Source organism: Rhinolophus sinicus, chromosome 1, assembly GCF_057876585.1.
Source record: "Rhinolophus sinicus isolate RSI-liver-muscle chromosome 1, RSI-T2T, whole genome shotgun sequence".
NCBI lineage: Eukaryota > Metazoa > Chordata > Mammalia > Chiroptera > Rhinolophidae > Rhinolophus > Rhinolophus sinicus.
In genome coordinates, this window is record NC_142501.1 from 5539722 (window position 1) to 5565487 (window position 25766).

At 35.8% G+C, this 25766-nt stretch overlaps 1 protein-coding gene across 1 annotated transcript in view; it reads left to right on the forward strand.

Annotated features, from left to right (window-relative positions):
* The window catches only part of SMC1B (structural maintenance of chromosomes 1B), a 57333-nt gene that overhangs the window by 1273 nt on the left and 30294 nt on the right, over positions 1 to 25766 (forward strand). The window contains exons 2-12 of the mRNA XM_019739238.3: positions 1262 to 1450; positions 4540 to 4652; positions 4741 to 4944; positions 7332 to 7570; positions 8847 to 9105; positions 10001 to 10141; positions 14491 to 14573; positions 15164 to 15371; positions 18751 to 18936; positions 20517 to 20696; positions 22814 to 22960. Coding sequence (XP_019594797.3) covers positions 1262 to 1450; positions 4540 to 4652; positions 4741 to 4944; positions 7332 to 7570; positions 8847 to 9105; positions 10001 to 10141; positions 14491 to 14573; positions 15164 to 15371; positions 18751 to 18936; positions 20517 to 20696; positions 22814 to 22960 — 1949 coding nt within the window. The remainder of the gene's footprint in view (positions 1 to 1261; positions 1451 to 4539; positions 4653 to 4740; positions 4945 to 7331; positions 7571 to 8846; positions 9106 to 10000; positions 10142 to 14490; positions 14574 to 15163; positions 15372 to 18750; positions 18937 to 20516; positions 20697 to 22813; positions 22961 to 25766) is intronic.

Consider the following 25766-nt stretch of genomic DNA (forward strand, 5'->3'; position numbering starts at 1 on the left):
TTTGCGTTCTTACCCTAACTAACCTTCTCCACTCACTTATCAGGAGGTTACCGGCCCTGCCAGCAGTTGATGTTCACCTTTAACTGGTGGTCATGTGAAAGGCTGCTCACTTCTGGGTGGTAATTCCAACAGTGTGGTGATCAGAGTGAGAGCCTGCAGCCAGGCACGTCCGTCAGCCTAAAGTGTGTGCCCATTACCATTCAAGAGCCTGGCAAAGTGGTGTTTTGAACTCTTTTAAACTAGTGCCAAACGTAACTTTCAAAATAATCTTATTACTTTTCTTAGTTCAAAAATACATATTGGGATCTAACAGCGCATCTTAAGGTTACTGTGGAAATGCCTTTACAAATGATTCTTGCCCATCCCTAGATCCTTATCTCCTGGAATCGCAACTCCCCTCTTTCAAATCACTAGTAACCTAGAGGCTATGTTTGGAACCACATAAAGCCATGGATTATTTCATCATTGCCTTCACTACCATCTCTTCACAACAAAAATTTCTAGTCTACTTACTACTGAATTTTGCCGACGCTGTTCACATTCTTTTTGCTATACGAAGGCCAAATCTCAATATGGTACTCATCCATGACTAATTTAACAGGCGACATTCCATTTATATTCACTTGAGCACTCGTTAGTAGATCTTTTTTTTTTTCCATCTTGCAGAATTACAGAAACATTCAGGTAGATTTTGTATTGTTTATACAGTTTAGACACAGTGAGACGTTATTATCAGAAAGTGGTGGAAATGCTACCAAAATCCAAATCCAAATCCTCAGATGCCTGCAGGCTTCTCAAAGTATAGCTGGCTCGGACCTGCTATGTAACTTTCTGCACCACCACTCCTATCAATCATAAATATTCTAACAACCTTAGTCTAGTCTAGCTCTTGGGAAAATGCTGGATATAGTTAGCCATTAAAAATATATGTATGTGATGGTTAATATTTATAAAATGGGGTTAACAAATTCAGAAAAATGATTTGCCGTGGTATAATAAAAATGGGAGAGAGTTGCCCTTTAGATCCACATATTTAGATCCTTAAATTTAGATAACTTAATTCTCTACCATAGCTGCATGGAAGAAACCAGTGATCTGTGTAAAATTGTTCAGTCACATGCATTTTGAATATGGACAAGACAGTACTATTTAGACCTGGGTATAGGCTTTATTCCATTTCCATTGGTGGCCTGGTTTCTTTGGCTCCAGGAAAGGTTTTTTATCATTAAGAATGAATAACCTTTTTTTCTCTCTCCCCCAGGAAAATCTAATGTAATGGATGCACTTAGTTTTGTAATGGCAGAGAAAACAACTAATTTAAGAGTGAAAAATATTCAAGAACTTATTCATGGAGCACATGTTGGAAAACCTGTTTCTTCTTCTGCAAGTGTAAAAATTATATATGTGGAGGAAAGTGGAAAAGAGAAAACATTTGCAAGAATTATCCGAGGTATATTTTTGTAGATGTTTGCTTGCGAGTCATTTGATTTTTCAAGAGTTAAGTCAGATTACCAGTTCTATGAGAAATAGTGAACTAGAGGTTCTTTTTATTCTCTTGGGTAGCAATTCTCAGAAGCAAGTAATAGAACCTGTTTGATTCTCCACTAGGACTCTTTAAGCAGACATATTTGTTCAAATTCCTCTACTGTCAAATAGCATTTTTCTACCTGGTTATTAGGTTAAAATAAAGGAAAGAGTCTACCTTACAGACAGAACTTATTAAAAGTCCTTCCTGAGGTTCTTTATATGTGTTTACCTGGTTTTCTTAGTGGTGAATTAATTATATGCATATTTTTGGCTTGTATAGAAAGTTTTTTCTACCAGCAAAAAAACAACTTGAGTGAAACATTTGAGTTTGTATTTTTGTGATTGATTTCTTCATGAAATCCTTGTTTCCTGGGTAAACAAGATTGGACTAATATATATATATACACACACATATATATATATATATACTTTATATATGCTAGGAGTTTACAGAGCCTCTATAAAATATGTGTTTCTTGATTTTGCTGTTGATGTTTTCATTCTGGTCCACTAGAACACGGTTCTAATATTCTAATGAATAAATGCTGTTTTATTAACTTTCTCCAAATTAAATCACAGACAATTTTAGAAATGCTTATTATATACTTGTACTTTAATGTGTAATTTAAGTGTTTTGCCACTTGATTACCTAGATATCCTTATTGGTTTTCTCATTTTTGGAGGGTTTTTACTCAAAAGTCTCCATCTCAAGTAAGAATTATTTAGCCTATTTTGTTTATTTAATAAATCATCATAAGTTTATTTTTCCCAGTGTTATTAGATATAATTGACAAAAATTATATATATTAAAGGTGTAGAACTTGGTGTTTTAATATACATTGTGAAATAATTGACACAATCAAGCTAATTAACGTATGTATCACCTCACCTGGTTACCATTTTCTTTGTGTGTATGTATAGGTATGGTGAGGACCCTTAAGATCTCCCCTCTTAGCAAATTTGAAGTACACGAGTATAATACAGCATTGTTACCTATAGTCACATTGCTATACATTAGAGCTCTAGAACTTATTTTGCATAACTGAAACTTTGTGCCCCTTGACCATCTTCCCATTTTCCCCTCCTCCTGGCCCCTAGCAACTACCATGCTACTCTCTGCTTCTGTGAGTTTAACTATTTTAGATTCTGCATATAGGTGAGGTCATGCAATATTTGTCTTTCAGTGTCTGGCTTATTTCACTTAGCATAGTGTCCTCCAGGTTCATCCATGATGTTGCAAATGGCAAGATTTCCTTCTTTTTTAGATTGAATAATATTCTCATGTTTTCTTTATTCATTTACCCATCAATAGACGTTTAAGTTGTTCCTTACCTATTGTGAATAATTTTTCAATGAACATGGGAGTGCAGATATCTCTTCAAGATACTAATTTTATTTTCTTTGACTGTACTCAGAAGTGGGATTGCTAGATCATAAGGCAGTGCTATTTTAAATCTTTTGAAGAATCTTCATATTGTTTTCCATAATGGCTGTACCAGATTATTTTCCCACCAACGATGTATAAAGGTCCCCTTTTCTTCATATCCTCACCAACACTTGCCTTTTATCTTTTTTATTCTAACAGGTGTGATATCTCATTGTGGTTTTCATTTGTATTTCCCTGATGTTTCTTGATATTGAGCACCTTTTCATAACCTGTTGGCTATTTGTGTGTCATCTTTTGAGAAATATCTATTCAGGTCCTTTTCCCATTTTAAATTGAGTTACGGTATTTAGGGTTATTTTGCTATTGAATTGTATGAGTTCCTTATATATTTTAGATATTACCCCCTTGTCAGATATGTGGTTTGAAAATATTGTCTCCCATTCTACAGGTTTCCTTTTACACTCTTGTTTCCTTTGCTGTGCAGAAGCTTTTTATTTTGATGCAATCCTACTTGTGTGTTTTTCCTTTTGTTGCTTTTGCTTTTGATATTAATCCAAAAAATCATTGCCCAGAGCAGTGACCAAAAGCTTTCCCCCAGTGTTTTCTTCCAGCAATTTTACAGTTTTAGGTCTTTAATCCATTTTGAGTTAATTTTTGTACGTGGTGTGAGATAAGGGGCCAATTTCATTTTTTTCGCATGTGGATATCCAGTTTTCCCATATGTGTCTTTTCCCTCATATGTGTCTTGGGTTCCTTGTCGAAGATCAGTTGGCTATAGATGCATGGATTTCTTTCTGGACTCTCTATTCCATTGGTCTGTATATCTGTTTTGATATCAGTACCATACTGTTTTGAGTACTATAGCTTTGTAATATATTTTCAAATCAGGAAGTGTGATGCCTCCAGCTTTATTCTTGTGTTATAACAAAGTACCACAGACTGGGTAGCTTATAAACAATAAAAAATTTTTCACAGTTCTAGAGGCTGGAAGTCCAAGATCAGGGTGTTAACATGGTCAGATGAGGGCTGTCTTCCAGGTTGCAGACTTCTTATGTATTCTCACGTGGTGAAAGGGACAACGGAGCTCTGTGGATTCTCTTTTATAAAGAGCACTTACATCATTCATTAGGGCTCCACCATCATGACCTAGTCACCTCCCAAAATCCCCACCTACTAATGCCAGCACCTTTGGGGGTTAGGATTTCAACATATGAATTTAGGGGGGACACAAATAGTCAGACCAGAGCACCATCTTATTTAAAACTGCAGTGTCTGTTCCAAGTACGCAGACACTTCCATACCATCTTCCCAACTCTGGTTTACTCCTTAGCACTTCACACTTTCTCACATGACATTTATTTTACTTAACATATCTCATTTTTTGTTTGTCTCCATTACTGGGACATGAGCTCCTTGAGATCAGACTTTTGTCAGTTTTGTTTTACTGCTGTAGAATACTCCTTGGCATATAGTATATTGTTTGACTAATTAAATGCATTTATTAACATGTATATTATTGCATAACTGGCCATTTCAATAAGAAAAATAATTTTATTAAACTTTATGTAGTTGTTGATATATGTCTAATATTTATGCTTGCTGTAATAGCCTTTATCTTATTTTAGGGGGATGCTCTGAATTTCATTTTAATGATAATCGTGTGAGTCGTTCTGCTTACATAGCAGAGTTGGAAAAGATAGGTATAATAGTCAAAGCACAAAACTGTCTAGTTTTTCAGGTAAGTAGCTATAATAGTTTATCTGATTTGTGATTTTGAAACTACCTCACTATGTTTTATATGTTGGTGTGCTTTACTGTTTTTAAAGGGAACTGTAGAGTTGATTTCAATGAAAAAACCCAAAGAAAGAACCCAGTTTTTTGAAGAAATCAGTACTTCAGGAGAGCTTATAGGAGAATATGAGGAAAAGAAAAGAAAGTTACAGAAAGCCGAAGAAGATGCACAGTTTAATTTTAATAAGAAAAAAAATGTAGCTGCAGAGCGCAAACATGCAAAATTAGAAAAGGAAGAGGTAAGGTGTCACAAAGATGTAACCAGTGAAGTGTTCGATACAAAAACCATCAAAATTGCTAGGTACTGGCATGGGGTTACTAATAAGATTCTTTTAATAATATTAGACAAAGCCTAATAGTCATTAAAGATGAACTTTTTGATGCGTTTTTCACTGTTTGGGTTCCCCACCCTCAAGTAGACAGGACAACTTGAACTACAAAAATGCTTTTACTAATTAAAAATAAACCTGAAGGGTTTATGTCTTGTATGGCAGAGGCTCTCAAACTTTAGGATCTTGTCCTCTTAGACTCAAAAAAATTATTGGGGGCCCCAAAGAGTTTCTGTTTATGTGGGTTGTATATATCAATTTTTATTGTATTTAAAATTAAAACTAAGAAATTTTTAAAATATATTTTAATGATCAATGTAAAAGTAGCAATAATAAACTCATTACATGTAAACATAAATAACATTTTTATGAAAAAACTTTTTTAAAAACTAAATAATTAGAAGGGTATCATTGGTTTACATTTTTGTAATCTCCTTAGTATCTTGCTTAATAAAAGAGAGATCAATTCTCATACCTGCCTCTCTATTCAATCTTATTTGAGATAAGGCCTAACAGCTTTACTCACCATTAGCTTTTGCACCAGGAGTGCAGATATCAACACAATGAAAAAGGCAAATAAAGTCTTAGTATTGTTATGAAAATAGTTTTGACCTCAGGGGCTCCCTAACAGGGTGTGGGGGACTTCTAAGAGGCCATGGCCACACTTTGCAAATGCTGGTCTGTGGTATTTTCTTGGTACCCTTCACCATGCCTAGTTAGTGCCCTGTGTATGGTTGATACTTATTTGTTTATAGTGATCTTTTTTTTTAATGCAAATCAGATTCTGTCTTTCTCTGTCATAAAACCTCTTCCAGTGCAGTGTTTCCCACTGCGCTGAGAATTGAATCTCCCAATCTAGACTTCTGACTTGGCCCCTGTTCACCTGGTAAGCCTCAACTTCCTCTACTCTCTGACCACATTGACCCTTAGTATTTATTGAACAACCCACACTCCATTCTAGCCTGGAGCTTTTGCTATTTCCTCTGCCCAGATAGCAGTACGCCTCATTTTTGCATGCCTGATACTCTCTCATTCAAGTTTTCATTAAAAAGCGATTTTCTCAGACAGGCATTTGCTGTCCATGCCCCCAATCTAAATTAATACCCCCTTCCTGGTACTATCGCATTGCCCTATTTTGTTTCTTTTATAGCATATGTTGTTATATGATATTATCTTCTTTATTATTAATTTGCTTATTTACTCTCTGACTCCTCTTCATCCCACCAACCCCACTACCCCCCAGTCCCTCATCTTAACCCCACCCACCCCCAACATTAGAATAACTAGATATTTATAACCTTACAAGAGCAGGGACTGTTTCTGTCTTGTTTTTCATTGTTTTCCAAGCACAAAGAACAGGGCCCAGCTCAGTAAGCAATCAAAAAATATTTGAAGAAATAAATGAAGGATAAATGTGTTCCTTATTAGTGATGTTTTTCTGTTTCTTCATATTTTGACGTGTGTGTATATGTCCTTTGTTTTGCCAGTGGAAAGGGGTGGCATCGGTGAAGGACTATAGAACTCATAATATACTGAAACAGCTCATAGAATTGCAGAGCTTTAAACATTGTAAGGACAGTTAGAATAGTCCAGCTTCACTATTTTGTACAACATCCTGGGAGATTGCAGTCTACCTCCTCATCATTGACGAGGCGCTTTGCTCTCAAGGCAGCCCTTTTATTCCTTTAGTAATAGTACAAATGCTAAGGAAATTGTTCCATTTCACCTACAATGTAGAATTTTAATAGTTCTATTAGTTCTATTAGAAAAATTCCATTCTATAGCAGGAATTTTACCTGGAATAATTGAATTTAAAGTTACTAGCGACCTTACAAGTCATATAATTTACTTCTGTTCTAACGGCGGGGAGGGATGAAGAGGAGTCAGAGTAAACAAGCAAATTAATAATAAGATACTGTCACATAACAACATATGCTGTAAAAGAAAACGGGGCAATGCCTTAGTACCAGGAAGTTTACAGATGAGGAAGGTGACGTCAGAAATGTTAATGGACTTGCCACACTCTGAGGTCAAGACAGAAATGGGACAAGGACGCAGGTGAGCGGGTACCACTTCATTGTCCTCACTGCCGTACCGCTGAGTGCGTGAATATGACATCGTGTACTGTGAAAGTACCCAGGAACCTTCCCTACATACTGCTCCTTGTGGCAAAAATACTGTTGCTTAATGACAGGACTAAAAATTAGAGGTCATTTGTTGGCACTATAGCTGAGTTTATGAAAGGTCGACTTAAATCTGCTTCCTTTTAACTGTTGTTGAATTGTACTGTTCTACAGGCAGAACGTTACCAGAGTCTCCTTGAAGAACTGAAAATAAACAAGATAGAACTGCAGCTTTTCCGACTATATCATAATGGGAAAAGAATTCAATTTTTGAACACTGAGTTAGAGCGTGTGAATAGGGACTTGAGTGTCACAAAAGAGTCTCTTTCTCATTGTGAAGACGTAGTGAAAGCCAAGAAAAAGGAACATGGAATGCTAACTAGACAACTACAACAAACAGAAAAAGAATTAAAGTGAGTTTTTAAAAATAGTTATTAGTTGGATTTTATGTAGATCAAGTGACTTTTTGAAAGTTGATTTTTTAAGTAAACTTTTTACTTTGGAATACTTTTAAATATACAGAAAAATTATAATGATGCTATAGAGAGATCACATATTCCCCACACTCCGTTTCTCCTACTTATATCATCATACATTATTAACCGGATATATTTGTCAGAATTAATGACCCATTGTGGATATATTACTATTAACTGATGTCCATACTTTATTAATATTTTCTTAGTTTTTACCTATTGTCCTTTTTCTCGTCCAGAAATACCATATGACATTTAGTCATCACATCTCTTTAGGCTCCTCTGGGCTGTGACAGTTTCTCTGACTTTCCTTGTTTTTGATGACCTTGACAGTTTGGGTCAGGATTTTTTTTTATTTTTTTTTTTGTAGAAAAATCCCTCCATTGGGGTTTGTCTGATAGTTTTCTCATAATTAGCGTTTGGGGGAAGAAGACCACAGTGGTAAAATGCCATTCTCATCACAATACATCAGGGATGTCAACATATCATAGATGTTAAATAACATGTCATCTATCTAATAAATCATAATATCAAGCTGGCATCACTGTTGATGTTGACCTTTTCTTGCTTATCTGTAACCTTCCACTCCAACAGTGAGGACCCTGGCTTCTGCAATCTGCCATTCATTTGCTTAATTGTTCAATTCCAGTAATTATGTATTGTAGTATCAGAATTGTTAACCCATACCCTCATGGGAAGCAGCTTTATCAACTAGAGTATGTGGCTTACGTACAATACCTTTTGCTTTAAGTATTATAGACTTCACTCCTTTCTAAAGTTACGTAGGTTGGCACCTTTTCTCCCCACTCCCTTCAGTAAGGTTGTTTCATACATATGTTGTACAGTTAGATTCTTTTGTCACATTCCAGATTCCATCTAGGATCCCTTGGCCTTCTAAGTGATTGTTTTTAATTTGCATTCATTAAGGTACACTATTGGTGCTGTACAGTTCTGTAGGTTTTGACAAATGCATGATGTCATATGTCCACCGTTCCAGTATTATACAGAGTATTTTACCACTCTTAAAAACTTCTCTGGGGTTCACCTCTTCGATCCTTCCCCTAAGCTCTGGCAACCACTGACCTGCTTACAGTCTCTGAAAGTCAGTTTTTAGAATTTATTTTTAAATGTATGATTTGATCGAAAAAGCTTCTTCCCTTTATATGTTACGAAATTTAATTTCCTTGAAAGAAAACTTTATTTTTCTTTTTAGATCTCTTGAAGCTCTTTTAAATCAGAAGAGGCCTCAGTACATTAAAGCCAAAGAAAACACTTCTCACCATCTCAAGAAATTAGATGTGGCTAAGAAATCAATAAAAGACAGTGAAAAACAATGTTCTAAACAGGAAGATGACATAAAAGCCCTAGAGAAAGAGCTGGTTGATTTAGATGGTGCATGGAAAAGTTTTGAAAAGCAGATTGAGAAGGAAGTCTCACGTGAAGTGCGAGACATTGAATTAGAAGCCAGTCAGGTGAAAAAGCCAACGTGTGGGAAACCATTTGTTTCTTGTGTCAGCTTCTTTTAGTAAGAAAAAATTTGAAGGATGACCTCTCTGATATTTTTAAGAGGTCATTCTCAGAATCTAAATTATGGGGATTTAAATTTTTCAGCCTGCATACAGAATCTCATATTATGGCTATTTTTTCTTTCTTAGATTAAATGGCATTATAACATTTTTTAGTTTATTAATGTCATAGAAAATACTTCTATAAGGTTACATGGTATCATTTTGTAATAAAAATTAGGTAATTCTTATGTTTTTAAGGTAATCATTTTTTCTCATGAATATTATAAAAACTTAAATGTCAGATACATATGGCTTTGAAGAGACATCATTTAATTGACAGGAGGGAAATTGATTTGATAAGGTGATTAAAAAGTGATGAATTAATATCCCATTTAGTATATAAAATTTAATTACAATAAATTGATAGTAGATATCCAGACATTCATAATTCAGTTTTCAAAAATTCTTTCAACTAAATTTTTATCATTTATCTCTTTCATTAACTTCACAATAATCTTATGTTACACTAACTATACTGAAATAATTATGACTCTATAAATAGAAAAAAGTACATGCATAATTTTCTATGAGCTACTTTTAATCCCTTCTCTTTTAAGAATTTCTCATCGAGACCTTATAGAGTTGGTTTTGAATACCTTACTAACCTAGCTAAACAGTTTTAAGGAAGATATTCATTTTATGTTCACACTATCTTACCTGAAGAAGATGGTCAGTTCTGATCTAATTTATGTAAAAATGTGCTTTTGATAAGATTAATTATCTGTCAGTAAAAGATACCATCTGAAGAATTTCCCCTCATGCTTCTTTGAGTTAGCAATGTTTAAATCTCTTTATACAGCTGGATAAATACAAAGAACTGAAGGGACAAGTAAGAAGGAAAGTGGCTGTAATGACCCAACAACTGGAAAAACTGCAGCGGGAACAGAAGACTGACAAAGACAGACTGGCATTTGAAAAGAGGAAGCATGGAGAAGTTCAGGTACCTTGGCTTGTGCAGTAATGATGAACTATTTTCAATGAAATTTTGTTTCCTTTTTGTATTGGCTTTTCAATACATACGTGGATTTACATCAAACATAGCAACTAGTTAAAACATTGTGGATCACCTGTCATGCTGCTTAGGACCCTTTAGGTGCTCCTTTCCACTGGAAGGCGTGCAAAGCACATGTCATTCATGTCGTCGGGAGGTATTTTCTGCACGTCCGTGTGGTGATCGGCTTAAGCAGACGATACTGTCTGTTCTTACATGTGTCTCAGTCCAGTGAGGTTAGGAGGAGGATAGCGACAGGGAAAAACAAGCAAGTATCAGAGGTGAATGGGGAATTACTTGGCAACGAGAAGGCCACAGCCCAGGAGCAGCTGAATATTCTGCATGGGAAGTGACCGTCGGGATAGCACTATAACGGTCTGCCTTAGGGGAAGACAGACCTGGCTCCTGAGGTCTTGCTCTGTTACTGACCTTTGTAGTCTCTGTAAATAGCTCAATTATTCAACTTCTCTGGGTTTTGATTTCTCCCTTTGTACACTGAGGATAGGCGTGTCTACCTCATCGTGATGGCCAGGTTGAATAAGATGAAAGTGAGATACAAGCATCTGCTCTTTTCCTCTTATCTTGACTTTCTTTTCTAAAGATTTACAATTGGGATCTAAAATTATTATAATGGCAATTCAACAATAACAAATCACCATATATTATGAAGTCTATGGCCATCCTAAAAATGTGACCACCATTTCTAATCAGGATTGTAATGAGGAAATGGTTCTGAATTATATATACATTTGATTTATAAACGAATATTTGTAATTTAGAGGAAAAAATATTTATTGATTACTTTGCTAGGCCTTTTATGTTCATTAGCTCCTTTACGTCTCAACAGTGCTGTACAGGAAGGTATTTGCTCTAGGATGCAGATGAAGAAACTGAGCGTTGGGATTTCATAATGAAATAGGTCTGAAGTTTTCCAGGAGTAACAACATAATATTATAATGTAGTGTTTATTTGTACATACTATGTTTATTAGCACTGTTGTAAACCCAATTTATTTAATCCTCAAATTTAAGAGGTAGATATAAATATTGCTATGTTCTCATCCTGGATTTTTTTCTCTTTTCTACATTTTCTGCTTTGGTGATCTGTGTTCTCATAGCTTTAAATACCATCTGCTGATGCCTCCTTCATTTGTATTTCTAGCTCACAACCTCATAACATCCAGCTTTTTCCTCAGCATCTCCATTCTGGATGTTGACTAGACATCTCAAACTTAAGTCCTTCACCCCCAAATGCCCACCACACACAGTCTTTCCCATTTCAGGTGATGACAGTTCAGTCTTCCTGGTTGCTGGGGCCAAAAACCATGGAGTCCATCTTTGACTCTTAGGATATTCTGTTGGCTCTGTCTTCAGAGTACATATACCAAAACTCGGATCACTTTGCTCCACTTTCACTGCTGTCACCCTGGTCCAAGTCACCATGTTTTTGTTTGTTTGTTTAGATCAATGTAGTTGCCTACTAGTTTTCTCTGCTTCCACTCTTGTCTCCACAATAGTCGCAGCAGGGCAGCTAAAGTGACGCTTTTCATATCTAAATCAGATCATGAGACTTCCTGTTTTGTCAGTGCTCCAGGGACTCCCACTGCACACAAAGTTTAAGTGAAAACCCTTGAGTGCTCTACATGGACCTACCCGATCTGTTCGCCCCTCCCACCCAATTTACCTCTCAAACCTCCTCTTTTTCTATCCTCCCTCTTGTTCTCTGTGATCTACCTGTACCGGCCTCCAGGAACATATTGGACATGTTTCTGCCTTAGGGCCTTTGCACTGGCTATTCCTTAGCCTGGAACATACTTCCCTATATTTCTTTATTTTTAATTCCCTCACTTCCTGCAAGTCTTTGCTAAGATGTTGCCTTCTCGGTGAGGCCTGCCCAAAATATAGCTGTAGTCCCCACTGCCTTTCTGCTCCCCGTCCCTGGCTCTGTTTTTCCCATAGCATTTATCTCCTAACATGCTAGTTAATTTACGTAGTGTATTGGTCTGCCTTCCCTCTCTAGAATGTAAACTCCACAAGAGCTGAGATACTCATCTGTTTTGTTCATTGATGCATCCCAAATGCCTAGAACAGGCCATTATTGAGGGAAGATAATAAATATTTGTTGAGTTAATGAATTTTACAGATGAAAGAATCACAGCACAAGATGGTTAACTTGACCAGACTAGTAGGTGGAAGAGCTGGGATTTGATTCTTAACACTTTGTCTCCATGAATCCTCTTACCCTCTACACTGAACTGCCTTGCATTGTAGTCTCTGTGATTTGGCAGATGAAATATGAACAAATATGAGAGATGTAGTATATGATAATCATATGAGAAGAGAGGACATTTTGTGGAGAAGAAAAACAAATATAGTAACATAGCAGTAATTAATTTTAAAACACTTGTATAATTTATATTGCATTATAAAATTATACACTGGTTTTTTTCTGCAAATACTCACTGCACACTTCTGCCTCTATGCATGCTAATTTTGGGAAAACTTACCTTTACATGTTAAATTCTATAGTTACCCCCACCACAAAGCCTTCCCCAGCCTGCCTTTCTCTCCACTCCACCAAAAATCCCTGAAGATAATTTCTTCCTGCTCTAGTCACCCATTATTCTTAATCTGTATCTAAGGGCTTTTCTCAGATTGGAGGACGGTTAATTGCCACAGTGTTAGACTGGAAGCTTCTTAAAGGCCAGATTCCTGACAGTGTCCATTGCACATCTACCTCGTACCTTGTAGATGTCAACAGTGTTGGTGGAATTGCTGTTGTTTTGGGAATACAGAAACTCCATAGAGGAAGGAATAACATGTCCAGTGGAGAGAGATGGAGGAGTCTGTGTTCGTACTCAGTTTCCCACAGGATGGTGACTCTCTGCCGGGAGAGGAGAGGCTATAACTTCCCACAGATGCCAAGGTCGCTAGGTGTGAGGCGGTGGTTGGTTTTTCCAGACAACTAGCATGATCAGCTGGCATCGCAAATCCAGAGTGTCTGGTACCAAGGCAGTCTGATTTTACCCCCTGTGTGTCCAGTGCAGCACCCAGGCCCTGACACACATCCCTGACGGATGATGACCCTGGAATTTCACATTTTCTAGAGCCTATCCTTCAACCTAAGCCATATCTGAAGTTTGTTCCGAGCCTTTCCGTAACAGGTGGTGATCCCTAGGAGACTCAGCTGTCATGTGAGGTAATGACCACACAGGAGCCCACTGTGGCGCGACACAAGCCTGGCAGTGGCCAGAGTAAGGCAGGGGCAGGTGTTTCCAGTTAAGTAAACTTTGTATTCCTCATCAACTTATCTTGTTTTTTTCTCTCTGAATGGAATTCTTAAGTGAGATATTAATATTTCAATATGGGGACTCTAATTTCAAAATGTGTGAGTTCCTAGAGAAAATGAAGTGTGTCTTGCTCAGTTTTATAACTCTGGCACCTAGCACAGATGTTTGTTCAGTGAATTTGTGTGATATATGAGATACATATCTTCATGGAATATTTTTGTTCCTTTCTTCTTGAAAACTTTGGTATTTCTTCTCTTTCCTGGTGTTGTATATTGAAAAAGAATTGTGTTTTTTTACTTTTGTACATTCCTGGTTTTAGATTACTTAGTAATGGAGTGAGACAGATTAATCTTGCTATAGTGCACAGGATGAATTAGACGGGGAAAGGTTAAAGACATGAAACAAATTGGAGTCTACCACTGTACTTGGATTTGGTGATAATGTGAATGGAGCAAGACTTTTGTGAAGCCCTCGTCCCACAAGCGTATAGTTGCCTCATCCGTTCCTATGCTATTATAATACTAAGCCACTCTACTGGAATTACTTAGTTAGTTGTCTCTCCCACCAGACCTTTGTCCAGGAGAGCAGGGACTCTATCCTCTTCTTTATTCCATCTCTAGTTCCTAGCACATGGTAGCCAGTGAATAAATATTTACTGAATGAATTAGTTTGAGGGACAGATAAGAACTGTGTATAGATATGAGTATTTGAAAATAATCCCCTTGGAGTTTGAGATTATCAGAGTCAACTTCCTGGAGATCAGATATCTAGTAAATGGTGGAGCCAGGATTTGAACCCTGATTCTTATAACCTCAAAGCTCTGTATCATCCTGCCTTTTCAAAATTAAAATTTGCTCTTACGAGTATTTTCCTATGGTTATAATTGATATATTTCAAATTTAGAACAACTAAGGATATTACAGTAAGTTCTAAGCATATAGTGAAAAATAATCAATTTTATTTGTTTGGAGTTGCTCTAATTGATTTTAGGTTTCATTTCCTATTTTAGGAAAATCTAAAACAAATAAAAGAACAAATAGAAGATTATAAAAAACGAATAGAGAAGTTGGAGGAGTATACAAAAACATGCATGTAGGTATAGTAAGAAAAATTCCTTGCAGCGTTCTTATTTTCAAGGGTCTGGTATATCTGTGGTATATTCATCAAATAAATACTTTCATTGTATCATAATGTTTTCACTCTTCCATTGTTTTAATTTCATTGTAGATAATTATACTTACCCACATAAATAAAATATTTAAGTTTTTAAAATATAAATGTTTACCAGTAGTGAGACTTAAAACTCTCTTTTGGTATTGATATCTTATAATAAAAGTTATGTTATGAAAGCTAGTACAACCTATGTATTCTACCACCAAGAATTTTTTTAATTGGCATTTACTTATTATTAAGCTCATGATGATTGCTGTGACTCTAGTGATTTGTTCTGACTTTTTCAGTAGCCAGAAATATGTATCTTTTGAATCAACAAAGAATGATCAAAATCTTTTTGGCCCAAGTTTGATGCTCAGTTTATTTGATTGTATTTTTTCATCATTTAAAATTGGTAGAGCGCTGTCCAGTCCCCTGCAGTGCCGGAACTGAGTACGTTGTATCTTGTGACTCCTAAATTTTGGTTTTTCTTTTTGGCTATATCATTTATTGTTGTCATTATTATATAGGGATTGCTTGAAAGAGAAAAAACAGCAAGAGGAAATCCTAATGGACGAAATTGAAAAAACAAAATCAAGAATTTCTGAAGTTAATGAAGAGATGAATCTTATCAGAAGTGAACTGCAGACTGCTGGAATTGATACCCATGAGGGAAAACGCCAGCAGAAGAGAGCAGAGGTTCTGGAACACCTGAAAAGACTTTACCCAGATTCCGTGGTAATTAGAAGGAATAATTAATTTAAACCAAAAGGCTAAGCTTTTTTATTTGGGATTAGAAATGTTATTTTTTGGAAGCAAAATTATTTCAGAAAGTTTTAAGTTTTGTGTTTGATAATTTATATTTAAAATATAACAGTAAATAATTGGGGTAAAATGTAAATAACTTTCAGTACTATCTCTAGATGAGTGATTATTGGGGAGAAACATTGACATAAACACATTACCCAGAAAGTCCAAGTTATGGCCAGTGCCCCCAAAGGGCATGGATACCGTGAAGTGGTCTGCACCCCCAACACATAGCCTCAAACCATATTCTTCATGGTTTCAGTTTTTTAAAATTATATTTTCAGTACATATCATTAGTATACTTTTGTAACAGTGAATTTTTATTCTCTAAATCTGACCGCACATGTTTTATTTGAATATCGCTAGTGTATTTCATTGGACCAAATACCGCAATCCGTAACCTGCCGCTGAGGGCATCACCTTCACAAAATCATTTCCTTTGCTATTGGGGTCCTGCCTGTCGCTCCCGTCACTAACAGCGGTGCGCACTGTGCAGTCCTTACTGTATGGTGACGGCCTGTTGTCAGCTTTGACTCTTCACCATTTGCCCTGTTCTGAAATACCCGCCCGTTGGCTGCCGTGATACCACGCTCCTGGTTTCCTCCTGTCTCTCCGGCCACCGCATCTTCTTCTTCACAGCAACCTTTTTCACTTTCTGACTCTTAAATGTTGGTCTTGACTTTTAGATAATGATGGAGGAGTAAGGGTGGGTCACAAAATCCTTTCCTTAGTACCAAACAAAAACTAGTTAAAAACAACAATAACAACTAGTTCAACGACCAAAGTAGGCAAAGGGCTCATACAAATAATGCCATAAACTTCAGAAAATGGTAATAGTCCAGGATTTAAAAAAAGATTGAAGTATAGCATTGCTTGTTTTTAACTCTGCAGAAGGCAAACTGATAAATTAATTCCTAAGAAATCTCACCTAGTATCCCTTGATATAGCAAGAAGCAAACTCATCTGTATTTGTTCCCTTTGATTGAAAAACTGAGTCAGAAAACGTGAACCTCTGATGCTCTTAGATGGAAGTGAAGGCTCTAGGACTCCTTATTAAATTGAGAAGCTATTTCAGAGCCCTCACCCCAAAATGAGACTTGTCCTCTGCCCCCAAGGTAGAGGAACCTTAGTGTGGAATATTCATTAAAACTCAGAGGAAAGAGCAAAATTCAGGTATTCAAATAAAGCATATGCACAGCCCTGGCTCAGTTCTCACTTGCCCCTGCTCTCCAACCCCTGAGGTGATAGGAAATAGATCAGAAAATACTTAGAAGATAAAACAGAAAATACTTAATCCATCAGCTGGTGCACAGAGAGGACCATCTCAAGTCTAAGTGAGGCAATCAAAAAACTTGTCTATCACAGCAAATAAAAAATCTGAACAGAGCTGCCCACATAACACATAACATAAAAATAATCAATGTGGCAGCTATAGGTACATATAATAATAAAGAGAAAAAATGATTTTAAAAGCATTTAGAAGTCAAAGAGCCGAGTCTGGAAGATTACAGAACAAAATTCCCCTAAGTGTTTCGTGCTATGGACAATTTAATAAGAGCTTGAATTTATAAAACTAGATTCAAATATGAGCTAAAGCAGAATAAAATAAAAAGTAAAATGTACAGCCAAAAAAGCAAGAATGAACATTATTACTGAGTTAATAAATAAATTGCAAGTAGCAAGGAATGGATTACGCAGCTGAAAAATCAAGGTACTGACCTAGAAGTAAGGCTTGAGTTACAGTCATCCCCCCTTTTCCACAGGAGATCCATTCCAGGATGGCCAGTGGGTGCCTGAATCTGCAGATAGTACCAAACCCTTACACATATGTATTGGATATACATATATTTTTTTCAGTTCATATCTTCTACCCACAAATTTAATGCCTTTTTCTATCTTAACTAAGCACTTATCACATACTGGCTGGAATTTTTGTAGTTTGAGGTGTGACAGCAAAAGTAGCATGAATTTTTTTTCCTTCATAATTTCACAGATAGAAGATTAATTCTTACCATAGATCTGAGCAACGTCAGCGTACGATTTATTTTCTTTCCTTATTAAGTCTAGAACTTTTACCTTTTCACTTAAGGAAGCACTCTATGGCTTCTCTTTGGCGTATCGGAACCACCAGCATCATTACTCTTGTGCTGTGGGGCCAATATGAAGTAAAATAAAGGTGACTGAACACAAGCACTGTGATCCCACCACTTGATCTGATACTGAGGCAGCTACTAAGTGACTTACGGACAGGTCTGGTATATGCAGAGTGCGGATATGCTGGACAAAGCAAAGGCATGATTCTCGTCCCTGACGGGATGGTGTGAGAGTTCATCACACTAAGAACAGCACGCAGTTTAAAACTTATAAATTGTTTATTGAATCATTTATTTCTGGAATTTTCCATTTCATATTTTCAGACCGTGGTTGACCACAGTAACCGAAACCACGGAAAGCAACAGTGCAGATAAGGGGGTCTGCTGTAGTCACAGGTGAATGGAGAGGAACAAAGGCCAAGATAATAAATATTAAAGACAGTCATGATCTATCAAAAAGACATTGGCATTCCTGGAGTGGAAACTAGCAAATGAAGAAAGAGTCTAAAGCTATAACATTGAATCTTCAGATATTCTAGGGAGCATTGATACAGGATGGTTGACATTCTGACATTTTTAAGTCAACTTTTTGAATTTCGGTCTAATTCATTCTTGACCATGCTTCAATCTCAAATAACACATCTTCATGGGGAGCCTGCTCTGACTTCTCAGGTCACCCAGGTCCCTGTTACGCACTCTCAGAGCGCTCTGTGCTTTATCACAGTGTCTGTTAGAATTCTGTTTTGTCTGTTAGAATTCTGTTTTGTACGTGCGTGTAATTACCGATTATTCACTCTGTCTTCCCTACTAGATGGAAAGCTCTGTGAGGTCAGAGAGTATCTATTTTGTTCCGTAATGTTTTCCCAGAGTCTAGCTCAGTACCTGCAGGTGGTGGTGATGGTGGGGTCCTCATAAATTCTTATTTAGTAAACAAGGGGATGGATAAATACTATTTAATTACTATAGCTTTGTGAAATATTTTAATACCTTGGTAAGGCTAGCCCCTCTGCATTACTCTTCTTAAGTGAAGTGTGACACACCTAAATGGATATTTCATAAAGACACTTAGGTCATTTGAAAGAGACTGTTGAATTCTGATATTTATAATTTTTTAAAATTAGTTTTTGGTCTATGTTGCTTTGTTACATTAGAAAACAATGAATTACATGTTCCTCACGAATGTCTTGGTTTTTCTCTCCTTTTTGAAACCTGCTCAGTTTGGAAGACTACTTGACCTGTGTCATCCGATTCATAAGAAGTACCGGCTGGCTGTTACAAAGCTTTTCGGCCGGTACATAGTTGCCATTGTTGTAACCTCTGAAAAAGTAGCAAGAGACTGTATTCGATTTCTGAAGGAGGAAAGAGCTGAGCCTGAGACATTCCTTGCTCTAGATTACCTTGATGTAAGAAATTTATGTTTAGTATTTAGTGGTGAAAAAATCTTGTCTTTTAAAGTATGTCTTTATTGCCTAAAGTTATGGTAGTGATTGAAAAAAGTCATAGCTTGGAACTCACTTGGTAGCTGGTGTTAATGTATCAGCCGGCAAACAAGAACATCAGGTGGGCTCTTTTTTGACTTGGTATCATTTCTTTCATGTCTAGTTTTGGCATAATTCTACATTGATGATTCTGAGGACATTGCTCTAGCCCACTAGCCAGTAATTTACTTTACTCAATAGCAAAGTGCAAGAGATGGATAAGACATATGGTCTTCTGGCGATTTGCCATCCCAGAGCCACGATTGTAAATACGTGCTGTGGTAAATAACGTGTTAGCTCTTGGTGGAGCAGCGTAAGCCTTGAGGTTTGTATGGAAAGGCCTTGAAGTATCCAGAGTCTTTAAGACCGGGGTACTTTATCATGACTGGTATCCTCCAGTGAGGTTTTTCTTGGCTACTAAAGAAAATGTTCTACTGAAGCACAGACAGCGTGCGTAGTGCTGAAGCACACGTGCCCTAGACTCGGACTGTCCTGCGTGCGAATCCCAGACCTGCTTTTAATTAGTTCTCACTAACTCCTCTTCATTTTGCTGAGCTTCAGCTTCTTCATCTGTGAAGCGGAGGAAGCCGTCCTTTCCCTGTTAGGTTGTCGCAAAGAATCTTTGCATGGGGAGCACCTCACACAGTCCCTGGCACGGAAGAGGGGCTCAGCAAGCGCCCGCTGGGCACTGATGGTCCAGACTTCCTGTTGTGCATCCGCACTTTTGTTATGCCTTCTGCTTAATTCATGAATTAACACTTAGCTTAATTGATTTGTCTGTTCAACTCCTGAGCTACTGATTTCACACTTAGATTTTTTCAGGGCACACTCATTTTTTAAAAAATCGAATACAGAAGATTATAAAATGTAAAGGAAATACTCTCCTCAGTGCCCAACTCCTTAGTTGTAACTACTTCAGATTGCTTCCATACATACACATTTATATAAATATATACTCCAAGTATATGTGTATGTACACATTTTGATTGTATATAGGGTTTTTGCTTGTTTTACAAAAATGAGCTCATGCTTACTATTTTTCAGTAATACCTGGCAGACACTTTTTGACTCTGTTTATAGACCCAATTTAAAAGTCATATCAAAGAATGTGTGGAGGCTTTCCTGATCATTTAAGTCTAAAATGATTTTTTGAGTTCCATAATGTGTGCCACTCCTTGGACACACGTGTAGGTATTATCCCCACTTAGATAGGATGCCTTTGAGAGCCTGGAGACCTTCTCATGCATTGCCTTGTCCCAGCCAGTTAGTGACAGTTGAACCTGGGGATTCTATCTTCTGGCTTTTAGTGAAGAGTATTTTAAAAAATACTACATGAGCCAGTGGTGGTATATAGTTCATCAGGTTCTTGTCAAACTTTCATTGGATATAAGTGCATACTATTAATCTCTCACTGTCACGCTTATTATGTTTTTTGAGAAAGAATGTGCTGAGTATTTGGTTTTTATTTTAATGTATCTAATATAGTATTTTTTTAAACCTTTTAGATCAAGCCAATCAATGAAAGGTTACGGGAGATTAAAGGCTGTAAAATGGTGATTGATGTCATAAAGACTCAGTTTCCTCAGCTGAAGAAAGTAATTCAGTTTGTGTGTGGAAATGGCCTTGTCTGTGAGACTGTGGAAGAAGCAAGACACATTGCATTCAATGGACCTGAAAGACGGAAAGTAAGAGACTTAGATTGCACTTTTGGATAATTTGAAGCAATATTTATAAGACTAATTTACACACACAAATATTTATATATGTTTTCATATGACTCTTTTAATAAGGAAAACTAACATAGATGGCTATGACTGCAGTAGTTTTTACAATGTTTAGTTTTCAAAAAATCGACTTCCGTAGCATTTCCCAATATCAATTATATTTTGGAAATTAGATTTCTTGTAATAATACCTTAAAACAGTTAACTTATTTTTTACTTTATATATAATAAATGTCATTGTTGAATCTCGATATTCCCACATGTACATAATGTATATAGAAGCTGTGCTTCTGAATGTCAGCAAAGATTCTAGGCGCTTATTGTACCTTCTGGGTTAATCCTTCCATAGCTTAGTGGAGATTAAACCTCCTTTTACACAGTCAGGGTTTTAACACATTTGAAATTATAGAAACGGCACAATTGAAAAGAGGTTACTAATCTGATTATTCAAGGAAATAGTTTTAGTTTTAAAAATAAATATTGTTTTAGTCTCAGTTGAATGGTTTGTATTTAGTTAAGCACTGTGTAATTTCTCAGATTGTCTGACACTTGTTTATTTTTTAACCACACTTGTGATGAAGCGTTAGCGTACCTAAGGGCATACACTGTGAAGTAAGACCAGTGATGCTACTTAGTAATTAATTATGTGACTTTAGGCAAGTTTAAACCTCTAATTTTAATTTTTTCATCTAAAATTGGGGATATAATAGTACCTATTTCATAGCATTATAAAGATTAAATTAAGTAATAACATGTTAAATGATATTACAGTGCCTGGCAAGTAACTAAAAAGTGGTAGTCATTTTTCAGTATTCAATTTGTTGGCTATCTAACAGATTAATTTCTCATATATTTTAGTACTTCTATCACTAATAATCTGCATGATAATGCGATCACAGTCTTGAGTAATCACTGTCATTGATTTCTATGTAGTAAATTTAAGCAGGTATAAGCGAGCTACTACCTAAGATATCTTCCTTATTTTGCTACCTAATTAACTATGCTAAAATTTACTTTTGCACATTTGTAAAATTGATTTCGTAACATTAATTTTTGAAGATTTGTGTGGTCAGTTTAAAGAAGTCACATGAAGCTAAGACTGTTTATTCCTTCTTTCATTCAACAAGTAGTGATAGTTTGTATCTGTTTACAGTAAGATGCCTTACCCCTCTAGGCTATATCTTGTTCTTATCATTATTTCAAAATTTCAATCAGCTTTGTCATTTGTATCTTAAGTATATTCCAGGAATTTTCTTTATGCTTTAGGATGCATAAAACATTTGGATAAATGTCACATTTTCACAGATTTCACCTGATGTCTTTAATTTGTGCTTTTGGTTTTCCATGGACTTCATTGTCTTTCCATAAGCTTGATATCATGGTTTAGAATTTTCTTTATTCAAACACTGCATGTGACATCACAAAATGACATTTAGTTTAGTTTATAAACTACATACAGCATATATAAACTACATAATATAAATTACAGCAATTCTGCTAGCTATAATTTAGTCATCAAGATTCTTATGATAACTCAATTTTAAAATATTCTTTAAATTTATGTAACAAAATTTTAAAATCTGGATTTTCTTTAAATACATGTGATTATTCTATCCCTTGCCCTTAACCAAAGAAACAATAATTTTTTTTTTCTTGTTCCCAGTTTCATACCCATTTTGGAGAATGTGATATTTTTGGTATCCTAAACTTACTAAGGCTGTTTTCATATGCCATTGACATGTGATGTCATACTCTTCAAAATACAGGATTATATAATGCAAACTTTTATGTTAATTACAAATATTCTTAGTTTTTTTCTTAATATTAAATACATTTGGAATTAATATACAATTTATTTTAAACCTTTTTAATTGTTAATTTGTTGCCTAGAATTGCTTTGGACCTTAGCAAAACAGGGTTTTGTATTTGTGGTTTATTGATTGGTATTCTTAAGGTAGGTATTTTATTCGGTGGTTTTTCTCATCTGCAAATTCTCAACGATAAAAATTGCCTTATTATGTCCTGTATTTATCTTTATGTACACTTCTCCAAGATAAAATATTTTTAAATATTTTACAGACAGTAGCTCTTGATGGAACATTATTTTTAAAATCTGGGGTGATCTCTGGAGGGTCAAGTGACTTAAAATACAAGGCTAGATGCTGGGATGAGAAAGAGTTAAAGAATTTAAGAGACAGAAGAACCCAGCTAATGCAAGAATTAAAGGTAAATCTATGTTGTAAAAGTTGTAGAGTATTAAGTAGAATAATTGTATTTTTAAACTAAATTGTTTTGGTAATAAAAGTACCATGCCTATAGTTAAAAAAAAATCAAATAATGCAGAATGGAATAAAGTTAAAAAAAAAAAAAATCTTTTCATGACCCATGCTACATCTCAGTAATATTTCCAAAAACAATTTGATTCATAGCCTCTGGAAATTTTCTCTGTATATGCAAGTATATGTATTATTTTTCCTATTTGTTTTATAAAAGACTTTCGCTGTAAATAGGTAAATAGTGTTTGCAACAAGCTTTTTCATTAATATGGACATTTTTCATTTTAGCATATAGAGAACCACTTTATAATGAATGCTGCCTGGCATTTCGTTGTATAGATGTTGTTTATTTAACCAAGCTCCAATAATGAACATTTTGTTTTTTTCTATTACAAATGATGCATCATTAAACATTCTTTAGAGAGGGATAACAACATAGTACCTAAGAGTGAAAATTTGGTGGCCACATTGCCTGAGTTTGAATCCTGTATTTACCAGCAGTATAACCTTGGGCAAGGTACCTAACTGCTTTGTACCTTAGTTTCCCCATCTGTAAAAGCAGGATAATAAAAATACCTTCCTTTTAGGGTGATTCAAAAGGTAAAATCAGATAATCCAGATACAATACTTAAAACAATGCCTGGCATATTTAAGCACTATATAAATGTTTGTTGTTATTATATACTTATTTGTATAAATATATCTCTAAGATAAATTCCTATATGGAGTTTCTGGGACTAAAGATATGTGTACTAAAATGTTGATAGATATTACTAAATTCCCATCAAAAGAAAACCTACAGTAGAGTATCAGTGTGCCTAGATTTCGACACTACATATTAGCAAATATTTTAATCTCTGTAATCCAGTTATTTGAATATACATTTCCAAAATTATAACTGAGGGCGATCATTTCTTCATGTATTTATTGGTTTTATTAATAATATTTTCTTCTGTGAACTGCTTATTTATTTCCTGTGCACACTTTTCTATGAAATTATTATATTATTACATACTTTAAGAATTATTTGTATAATCAGTAAATTAATCCTTAGTCATATGTGTTGTAAATATTAATACATTCTGTTTGAATTTTTTTCGTCACTGCAATGAAGATACAGAACATTTCCATCACCCCCCAAATTCCCTTGTAGTCAGTCCCTTTCTCTGGGCCCTGTGGACCCTGACAAGCGAGTCTACTTTCTATCATTACAGTTTTTTCTCTTCTCGAATTTCATATAAGTGGAATCATGCAGTAAGTCGTCTTTTGTGTCATGCTTTATTCATTGAGCCTAATGCTGTTGAGACTCGTGTTGTTATGTGTATCAAAAGTTGATTCCTTGTTACTGTTCAGGATCTGTTTGACATTTGAATTTTTTGTCATGCATGTGTTTTTACTCTTTATGTGGCTAAATTCATTAATCTTTTAAAACTGCTGGGTTCTAATGTCATGCTCAGAAAGACCTTATTCTTTTTGAAGATTACAAAAGAAATTTAATAACATTTCCTTCTAGTGCTTTCGTGTATTTAACGTTTATATTATGTTGATGACTAGGGATTGAGCTTTATTTTTGCCAGCTGACTTGCCATTTTATCAAGTATCATTGGTTGAACATTATAACCCACACATGCTTCTTGAAATGTCAACTTTTTAATAGATACTAAGTCAGTAGGCTGCTTTTAGATTTTTTTTCCTACTATTTAGCTTTCTTTTTTTACATATACAAATGACCAATTTATGGTTCAAGGAAATATTCTGACAAGGTTACCCAACTAATTTTAATCATTTTCTGTAAGAATAAGAGCACATCTTATGTTTTGATCTAAGGTATAGAAATATTCAACTTTTAAAGATTTTACAAACAGGCCTAGGCACAGAGAAAGTTCTAGGAAAGTGGCAACTTGAAATGAATCTGGTTTCCTATGCGTGTCCATTGTGACTGCCCTGTGTGCCCTGCCTGGACCTAGTGGACAGCTGAGTGTGAGTGGTGTCTTGGGTTCTGGGGGAGATCACCGGGAAAGGCTAATGTAGGCCTTCTTCTCTTTTGATCTGTAGAGAGTACTGGGGAAAGAATCAGGCCATAGGGGAATCCTGGGGGTAAGTTAGATACTTGTCCCATGTGACTACGCCTGGTCTTCTTGAACTCCACGAAGTGAAATATTAGTAGGTTCTGGTCTCTTTCTGAGTTTGGAAAAGTCCAGGGAGACCAGAGAGACATCGTCTCCTTTGTCTCAGAGTGGGGCACTGATAGTTTTCTGTTACATGTAATTGCTGGCCCTTGGGTGTAGAGAATCCCTATGGGACAGCTGCCATTTAGGGTACTTCAATGCCCAGACCCAATCCTCAGTGGGCAAAGAAATACATAAATGCATCTGAGGTGTTCCAGGAGCCAGACACAACTTGAACAAAAAAGTAAAGAAGCATTAAGGAGATTCAATATAGTGTCAACCCTCCCGCCTCCCCTACAAAAAAAGAAAGACTTCGGAACTAAAACATATTTCTTAACTATAGAACGCTATAGATGAATGGAAAGACTGGATTGCTATTGTTGAGAACCAAATTAGTTCCCCAACGAGGGGAACAAAATTACAAAGGAAAAGAAATCATGAGAAAAATAGAGACTTAGTAGGTAGACTCAGGAGGCTTCACATAAGAATAAGTGTTCCAGAAGAAGGAAGAGGAACACAGAGGAGAGGAAATAATTAAACAAAAAAGAAAAAATGTGTCCAATCTGAGCATCCACCTTAATTTACCAA